Source organism: Cryptomeria japonica, chromosome 9, assembly GCF_030272615.1.
Source record: "Cryptomeria japonica chromosome 9, Sugi_1.0, whole genome shotgun sequence".
Lineage (NCBI taxonomy): Eukaryota > Viridiplantae > Streptophyta > Pinopsida > Cupressales > Cupressaceae > Cryptomeria > Cryptomeria japonica.
In genome coordinates this window covers 601,187,624-601,197,176 of record NC_081413.1, presented here as the reverse complement: position 1 = coordinate 601,197,176, position 9,553 = coordinate 601,187,624, and the positions used below count along the sequence as shown (strand labels likewise).

The following is a 9,553-nucleotide window of genomic DNA, read 5'->3' as shown; positions in this document are numbered from 1 at the left end:
TGGAGAAGCCTCTAGAAGCTTCTTATTCCTCCTACAACATGTGCCTTAATTTGGGTGAGGGAAATTAAATAACAAATTAAAATATATATGCATTTTCCATGTGTGTGTGGTTTATTATTATTATTTTTATTCCCTTACAATATCCATTCAATAATTCATCCAAAGAATATAAATAGAGTTTTGTATTTAAATCAAAAAAAGGTGATAAAGGAGGGTTGTGACAAAAGATCTCACTATGACATAAGCTGGAGAAATGCTAGACACAAGTTATGAAGTCCCTTATCTTGCATAAGTTGGAGGAATGCTAGACACAAGTTGTGAAGTCCCTTACCTTCACGTGGTGTCCATACTGGCAGCATCCTTTTCCCTGACAAGCTTCTATAATTTTATGCTTTGATGGACAACCCTGCCTTTACTCAACATTCATTCATAGGCTGGTTTATCTGTGCGTCCAATAGACGGTTTAAAAGCATCCATTCATTCATTTCAATTTCAACATGCTCCGTCAAACATACATCAATCAAAATTAATTAGGTATCCGAGGAGTCAAAATTAGTTAGGTCTCTGAGGCTTGCTTTGCCTTCCTGCATATGGCCACCATGCCTCTTTACGGCATTGCCAACAATCCCTCAGCGATTTTTACACGTTGCTTTAAGGGATGTGACAGATTATGAACACCCAACAAAACGAGTTTTATTCTAGAATTAAAGAGGCGGCTTGGTAATGGGGAAGAAGATTAAGAGGGTATAATTGTTTTTCAACATAATTGTTTTTCAATATGCTGCACCAGGTCTGAAACCGGCGTAAACCTAGTCAACTACGCGACCTGCGAGGAGAAAAACTGGGGCTAAAAAAAAGACAGTTCACGCGCTTTCAATAGAGTATATAATAAAGTCAATATCTATGATATATGATAGTGGTGTATTCCAAATGGTCCAATAAATTAAAAGTATTAAAATATATAATTTAAAGAAAAATGTACTGATTTTTTTCAATATGAATTAATAATGAAGAGAAAGAAAATTTATAGACAAATTGAATGCAATGCCTGTATTCCAGCAGGAACTATAAATATTTGAGTGTAGACCGGCCTGCTTTAGTTCAGCATTAAGAAGCCTAATCATGGCCAACAGAAAATTCGATGTGTTCCTGAGCTTCAGAGGGCCAGACACAAGAAAAACTTTAGTAGATCATCTCTACTATAGATTAACTGCGGCACAACTCAATGTATTTCTGGACAAGGAGACGCTTGAAAGAGGAAACCATATCAATTTGAGCTTAGAACAAGCTATACAGAATTCACGTATTGTGATCCCCATTTTCTCAAAAAACTATGCTTACTCTGTATGGTGCCTCAATGAAGTGGTAATGATGGTGGAATCCAAGAATATTATGATACCCATATTCTATGATGTTGAGCCACAACAAGTTCGCCATCAGAAGGGCCCTTTTGCTCAAGCTTTTCAACAACATAAGGATTCACTCGGATACAGTGAAGATACCGTGCAGAAGTGGTGCAGAGCTTTATATGAAGCCTGTAGTTTCTCGGGATGGTCTCTCCCTGACGATTTTCATGGGTAGGTATTGTTATTTTGATAGTAATGGTTAGTATTTTCAACTGTATTATTTCTTTGTGACCATATTGAAATTTTGGACTTGAATAATCATAGGAAAAGAAAATTGCGAGATGGGCACTGAAAGCTAGTTATTGCCACTTGGAGAATGATATGGAAGAAAATAATTGCCTTCAATAATGTGAAATGAAACCTACGAATCAATATTATTCACAACCTTTAGAATGAGGACAGAATTCAATACAAAAAGAAACTCCGTTATTATAAAAGTCATCAATCCTGAATAGAAAATTCCCCTTATCTGCATACAACCAACTCAAACGGTCTACCCAGTAAAACCAGTAGATGAACCCATCCAAAGACCCTTAGGAATGGCAAAAAGTTTGAGATGTGTAACTCGGAAAAGTAGAAAATGAAATATATATTTTATAACTTGCCTGATATGCAATGATATTAGACACAATTACAGGCATATTAGCAACCCTAACCTATTGTATGACCTCTTAAATCGAAGGAATTCAAATTTGGTATGCAGAATATACTTTCAATCTGGATACCAATAGAAACCAATTTCTAAATTGGTTAGAAATTCTGATAGGTGCTAATGACCAGTTAGGCCTAAAATTATGTTAAAATATATCGCATCCTATTCAGAGTGTGTATCTTGGCCCTCAATCATATATTTATGGAAGAAAGTGCCTAAAAGAAAATTCTTGGTTAGATAAATTTGAAGTACCAAGTATTCCTTGTATTGGACCAAACAACTACAAAGAGTTAAATACCAATTCAATTAGATGACCTCCAAGTGGTTAGACATCGGTTCAAGGATTGAATCTAACAGCTTGATTTGGTCTGAGTTTAGAGTTAAATCAATAAAAGTGATATCTTGAAGAACTTGATTTTGAACAATCAGATGATCAAGAAGAACAGAGCTGCAAGAGCCGGACTAGAACAAGAGAGCACAAAGAAAAACATGATCGTGATTGGTAAGGCTCGGACAATCTCTTATGCTATCAAAGTGGATGTTGACCTGTGGAGGGTTGAATATGTGCTTGGATGATAAAAGGATCTTTTTATGCTAAAGATCCCTAGTTGGATAAAATCTCCCATTTGGGAAATGGGAAATTTTTAGAAGCAACAGCATGAAATAATTGGAAGCAAAATCAATTTGCAATATCCAAAGATCATATATATAATCACCAATGAACATGAACAAGATGCTTAACAACTTTGTAGACTGCCTCTGAAATGTATTTGTATTTGTATTTGTATTCTTTGAACAAGATTAAGGGATCCAATAGATTCCTTACTACCCTATTAAAAAGTCATAGAGTGGATCATTTGGTTAAAAGAGGCTGACTATTTCAATCTGTTAGCTAGGACATGTAGGCAACTGCAATGTTTCTTTATATGGCTAAATCGATTTTTTGTTATTAGTTATGTTTTAACTTTTAGGAAAGCATTACCTCATATAATTCATCCTCAGGGGACATTACATTTCATGTCCAGATTTGGCTTTCTTTAGGTCTGTTAAAATGATACTTTGCCTATGTACACATCAGCTTATTAATATTTTATCTATGCAGATATGAAGGGAAACTTGTCGATATTGTGACATCACAGATTCTTAGAAAGCTGCAAACAACAAGACAACTTCCTAAATTCTCTGTTGGACTTGAGGAGCGTGTGGCAAAGGTGATTACCTTATTACAAATGGAATCCGATGAAAAACTGATAATAGTGGGTATTTATGGAATTGGCGGCACAGGTAAAACAACTCTTGCAACAGCAGTGTTCAACAGCATGTGTTTCAATTTCAGTGTTAGTTACTTTTTATCAGATGTTAGAAACACTGAACACACTGAACTGCGAAGAAAAATAGTAAACAATATGGTATATAAAATCAATAATTCTGCTGAAGGAGACAGCTGGATGGGAAAAGATTCTATAAGTATTACTAATGCACTTCTGGTTCTCGATGATGTTGATGATCGAGATGTTTTAGATGAACTGTTAGAACAATGGTTTCATCTTCAGGGAAGAGTCATTGTAACATCTAGAGACACAAATGTGCTGGGCAGGAAGCATAATCATATACCCTATCATGTAGATGAGCTCAACTATGATCAAGCTCTGAAGTTGTTTTGTCGGCATGCTTTCTCTCAAGAGTTTCCCAGTAAAAACTATCCAGACCTAACTGAGAAGGTTGTGAAGGCCTGCCAAGGGCTTCCTCTAACTATCGAGGTTATAGCTAGGCTTTTGTATGACAAAAAAGACTCCAAAATCTGGATTGAAGTCTTAAAACAGTTAGAAAATGGTGAAATTACTAAAATGGAGGAAAGGCTAATAATTAGCTATGATAATCTGAATGAAACAGAAAAACAAATCTTTCTTGATATAGCATGTTTCTTCATTGGAAGTGAGAAATCCAAAGTCTTGAGCATTTGGGAAAGTTCTGGATGGTCTGCGAACTTGGCTATACACAATCTTCATGCCAAATCTCTTGTAAAGTTCACTTTTGATGATCGGTTGCAAATGCATGACATTCTTCGGGATATGGGACGGGCAATTGTGAGAAAGCAGAATCATGCTGATCCTGGCAAACGCAGCAGATTGTGGGATGAGAAGGAAGTTAGAAAAGCTTTAAAAGATCATTTGGTAATTTTCTCTCTCAAAATCTTTACATGATGATGTCACAAAACTAATCATAAATTGTTACTGTGTTTTCTCATTTCTGGTATAGTCATATATTAACCTATTATTATGTCTTTTGCTAATAATCAGAAACTTGTACTGCTCCGATGGATGTTATTCTAATGCTGTAAATATAATCCTGACATTGGAAATATATGGATATAAGATCTGAAAAACTGCATAGTCCTCATCTAGTTTTATATCAATATGATTTTCCTCTGCAGAAATTATTTTCCTTGTAGTGGAAGATTTACCCAGTCAGAAAAAGTCATTTTCAAAAAACTAGCTAAAGTTCTTCCTAATGTGAATGGCCTATGATCTTTTGTTTACATGGGTAAATCTTCTAGTAGCGGCTGGGAAACTAACTTTACTAGTTCTATATCTTGATATTGATTGAAAAGTATTCTTGTTATGTTCTAGGAATACATGGTCAGTCATGGCCAGAGTCCGACCCAAACTAAAAAGAATATAAATTAAAAACTGGTTGGGAGGAAAGCCTCAGATGTGAATTGCAAACAAAAAGGGAAAAGTCAACATTGTTCTTATAACAATTGGTAAACCAATGAGTTCTTAGAAAGAAAACTTTGGTCTGTGCCTCTTTTTGCCAGCTTTCCATGCAATGCAACTGACAAGGCCCGTCTATGCAACAGGTATCAAGAAGTGTTCAAGGTATCATCTATGATTCTCATAAGTGGAAAGTTTGGAGTGCAGAAGATTTTGAGCCAATGCAGAACCTACGTCTGCTTTCAGTTAGTAACACAATTATAGGAGGAGATTTCAGAAAGCTAACCTCACAATTGATATGGCTAAGGTGGAAGTGTTGTTCTCTGGACTGTTTACCTGTAGAACTGAAAATGAAGAAAATGGCAGTTCTAGAATTGCCCCAAAGCAGCATCAAGCAAGTTTGGGATGACCAATTTCATCAAAAGGTAATTTCATCCTGGTTATCTTCTATGTCTTGGTTGATGGTTTTCTTGCTAACAATTATGTCCTAATACACACTTTGATTTGCAGGCACCCAAGAATCTTAAAGTTTTGAATCTCAGTGAGTGCTCCCAGCTTGAGAAACTTCCAGATTTTTTGAAGCTACGGTTTTTGGTAAAATTGGAATTGCATGGTTGTATGAGGATAACAACATTACCCGAGTCAATTGGCAGTCTAGAAAAGCTAGAGTACATGGATTTGTCAAATTGTCAAAATCTCAAGGAACTTCCACATAGCTTTTCAGGACTTGTTTCGCTAAAAAAGCTAAACCTTTCTCATTGTACTAGTCTTACTATGCTGCCAGACAATTTGGGAAATCTTACCTCAATGAGAGAGCTTTTATTGATATCTACTTCAATATCTGAGATGCCAGATTTCTTTGCAGGCATGTTCCTCTTGGAAAAATTGTCTATAAGCAACTCCACTGCTTTGAAGAGATTGCCAAGCTCCCTTGGGACCCTCCATCGCTTGCGTATTTTAGACATGGACTCATCTGGTTTTGTTTGCTTACCTGAAGAAATTGGGAAACTTCGCCATCTTGAAGAACTCAATCTCTCTTTGTGCTGCAATTTACTGCAACTTCCTGAAAGTTTTGGAAACTTTGAGAACCTTAGGATCTTAAAATTAAATGGAATTTATAATCTCATGAGGCTTCCTGGAAACTTATCTGGTCTAAGAGCACTGCAAGTTCTAGAAGCAAGTTCTTGTGGACTGAAGATGCTACCTGTACAGTTTGCATCGCTGATGTCTCTGGAGGCTGTCCATCTAGAATACAACAACTTTTGCATGTTACCCGTGAAAATTAAATACCTACCTAAATTGACTAAACTGATTCTTCGTGGTTGTGAAGAGCTTCTAGAATTGCCACGCCTTCCAGGAAGTCTGGTGCATGTTGATGTAAGTAATTGTAAAAGGTTGAGTAGAGTCTCAGACATTTCGAACATGAAATGTTTGGAGACTCTATTGCTGCACAACTGTGAGGAATTGGAATGTGTACCTGGACTGGGATCTTTGCAGGCTTTGGTAGACCTCAATATAACGGGATGTAAGAGCCTTAAGAGCACAGATATCACAGGCTTGGATTCATTGAAGTCATTGGGAAGACTACACCTTGGTGGAACTGGTGTCATAGTCTCTAAACTTCAGAATTGGGCTAAGGTAGACCCTGTCTGCGTTCTCTGTTTTCTTAGATATATTTTGCTTCAGTAATGGATTCCATTCTATCATAAACCTTTGAGATGGCCGTAGGATAATTAACATCTAACTGTGTTTCTGATACTTGTCTTGAAAATTCAATAATTGCTGAAGCTACTGAAATCTAATAGGCAGCAGTATTGCCATCCAGGACACTAGAACTTGATTAGGATTACGGCATGGTATAAATGATGATTGGAAACCTCAACAATTTCTGAAGCATTGTCCACAAATGAAATTTCTGATAAATCATCAGGGTGTTGAAGTGAACTATGATTGTGATAATACACATTAGTTTCTGTTTTTCTAAAGATTGATGGCAGCAATGTTGCAACAGATGTCAGTATTGAACCTATAATGAGAAACATAGAATTTTGTTGACTGAAAAAGCAATTATCATATAACTATTTCCGATTAACGTACCGTTTATTCATCATTCTTGTTTTCCATGAAGAAAATATTGGTAAATTTATGTTGTAAGATATTTTGCTGAATTTTAAGAACAACCATTTGAATCTGTAACCTTGTGTGTCGTAACTTTTAAAATCACTTCTGTCCTTAGTCATTCAACAGTTACCATCTTTATTGCATTTCTTGATAGTCATTTTTATTGATGAAAACCATGTTCTAGCAGAAAATTATCCATATCAAAGAGTATTCATGTCTCATGCTTGTGATGAACCTGCTTTTGTATGACAGGGAAGGGAATTAATTTTCTATGGAAATGAAATTCCAGAGTGGCTTGATCATCAAATCCAAAATAAAATGGACAAGTGCACTAGTTCAAATTTACCTTTGATGGATATTCATATTTCAATGGACCAGAACATGAGATGCGTAGGAGTTATTTTCTGCTTTATTTCATATGAGAAGCACAGTGGTATTGATGCCACTGTTATCAGAGGTGGATTCGAAGTCTTAAGAATTCAAATTGTGAGGAACAGAGGTGAAGATAGTAGTGAAAATGGTAGAGATGAACTTCATCTTTTCATTTGCAGTGAAAAGCATGATTTCGTTAGAAGCTTGCAAGATGGAGACAGGATTTGTATTTGGGCACACCCATCACATCCACATCCACGAATATGGGGCAAAAAGGGTGGAGTTCATTTGCTATGCAGAAGGGAAGGTAAAGAGAAGCAAGTCTTAGAGGAGGAGAAAAATTTATATAATAAACTCTTTCTGGACTTGGCATGGATGCAATGGAGTTGGATTGCATGGAAACATCTGCCCATAGATTTTGGCATGCACCTTCTCGCTGCTTATGACCTGGCTGGTTCCTTCATAAACAGGAAGATTTGGACATATTCTATGTCACTTGCATCACAGACATGGGTATTGCATCAGAAACTAAACTTAAATTAGAATTGATTCTCAAACAAGACCAAACTAGTTTTTCCTTTTCTCTGTGGATCTCTTGGTACATATTCCACTTCATTGCATTTGTTAGTTCACCAGTGGACTTGGTGGAGGAAATCGACTGTCACCTCCAGCTTATCATATACTATATTTGTCTTGACTATTAGCACCATGCAAGGCAATTGAGGAAATCGCGTCTTGTGTAACAACTGACAAATTAAATTTAAAATGTACTATTTTAGATGTAGGAGAATGGTTATATTGTTTGAGGATAATGAGATTTGTGTTCTGTTTTGCAGGGTCGCAGTTTTTCTCAGGACGCGGTTCACATGGTAATTGAAAAGGCAGGAATGAGATGGAATTTGGAGGAATGCTTTGAACTAGAAACTGTATTGGTTCAACGAACAGAAGAAACTGCTGATGGAACAACTATAAATTTGAATCCCAAATTACTGGTCTGGAGGAATTCCGAAGCCATAGGTGGAGCAACCGGAGGTACCAGAACCAGTGAGGTAGATATATATGTGGGGAATAGATGGTTGGAATGGAGAAGGCTATTGGCGGATGGGCGATCAGAGCTGTTGATAGAATTGGGAGTGAGAACTATAAAGAGATCAACAACAGATGTTCATGTAAAAATGCTTTCAATATATAGCATTTGGGAGCATAAATCAAGATCACCATTTTCGAGGACTTTCAAACAATCAAACATAGTGTTGACAGAAGAGGACAGGTTGAAAGATAAACATAGATATTTATGTTAGATTCCTTGGAGGATAAAACCCGTTTCCGTAAATGAACTGAAATGGTTTTCTCTCTTTAAAGATGCATTACAATGAAAAATTATCCATTTCAGCGAGTCTGATAAATATATAATTTCTCTTCCTGCACAAAATTTCCATGTTGTGGCAATGGTAGCATCCAACTGGTGTAGAAATCTCGCTTTCAATCTTATAAAGCATTCCCTATGTTTTTACTTGAGCGAATTTTAACCCAATGGTGAAAGATTTGTGTTTTTAAACTTTAGAGTCTAGACAGGGACTCTACACTGGTCAGGTACGAGGCCCCCCAGGCACACAACTTTGCAGAAGTGACTATCATTTCCTCCACCAAGTCCACTAGTGAATCTGGAGGTCACTCTGTCAAACAACTACAACCAATCAAACTGGCATCCCCCAAATTGTCAGTAAACTTCAGCACCAAACATCCTGGAGCTAGTTATACAATACGAAGAGTCGCAACAAATTGGGGGAGAGGTCAAACTTTGAAACACACTACAATTTTTCTCATTTGCAACAAGGCCAGCATAATTGGTGATTTCTCCTGCTGCTTCAATTGTCTGAGGCAAGGGTCTCATGGGAGCTTAGCTTCTATTTTTAAAGAAGAGGTGGTTTTATGAGGAAATTATTCTTTTGCTACGAAGATTATTTGGAATATTTTCCCCTGCAAATATGGTGGGCCTAGAAATTTTTCCACCAGCTTAAGAATATTTTATACCACTTGTCAAAGAAAACTAAATTTATCTACCACTAGCTTGCTTAAATATAGAAGCTTAAACTTATGCTACTATAAAGTTCATGGGACTGCAGACATCCTTAAATTTAGGAGCTTAAGCAGCTGAGAATTTTTAGGAAAAATTTAAACATGCGGTCCCATGAGTTTTGTTATGCAACTAGCTTAAAATTTTGAACTACTAAATTTAAGGAAGTTTGAGCACAAAGAAAGGTAAAATTAATTAAATAAATATCATT

At 36.4% G+C, this 9,553-nt stretch overlaps 1 protein-coding gene across 2 annotated transcripts; it reads left to right on the top strand.

Moving 5' to 3' along the window:
* Positions 1-310: 310 nt before the first annotated feature.
* LOC131074512 (disease resistance protein RPV1) lies at positions 311-8,661 on the top strand. 2 transcript variants are annotated; one of them, XM_058011148.2, is made up of 6 exons: positions 313-1,577; positions 3,161-4,232; positions 4,919-5,197; positions 5,283-6,410; positions 7,146-7,778; positions 8,102-8,661. In XM_058011148.2, the coding sequence occupies exons 1-6, from the start codon at positions 1,123-1,125 to the stop codon at positions 8,564-8,566; spliced, it is 4,032 nt and encodes a 1,343-aa protein (XP_057867131.1). In that variant the 5' UTR covers positions 313-1,122; the 3' UTR covers positions 8,567-8,661. The 2 variants fall into 2 exon arrangements, with proteins under 2 accessions (XP_057867132.1, XP_057867131.1); XM_058011149.2 differs by lacking the exon at positions 7,146-7,778 and having other exon boundaries at positions 311-1,577.
* The last annotated feature ends 892 nt before the right edge of the window (positions 8,662-9,553 follow it).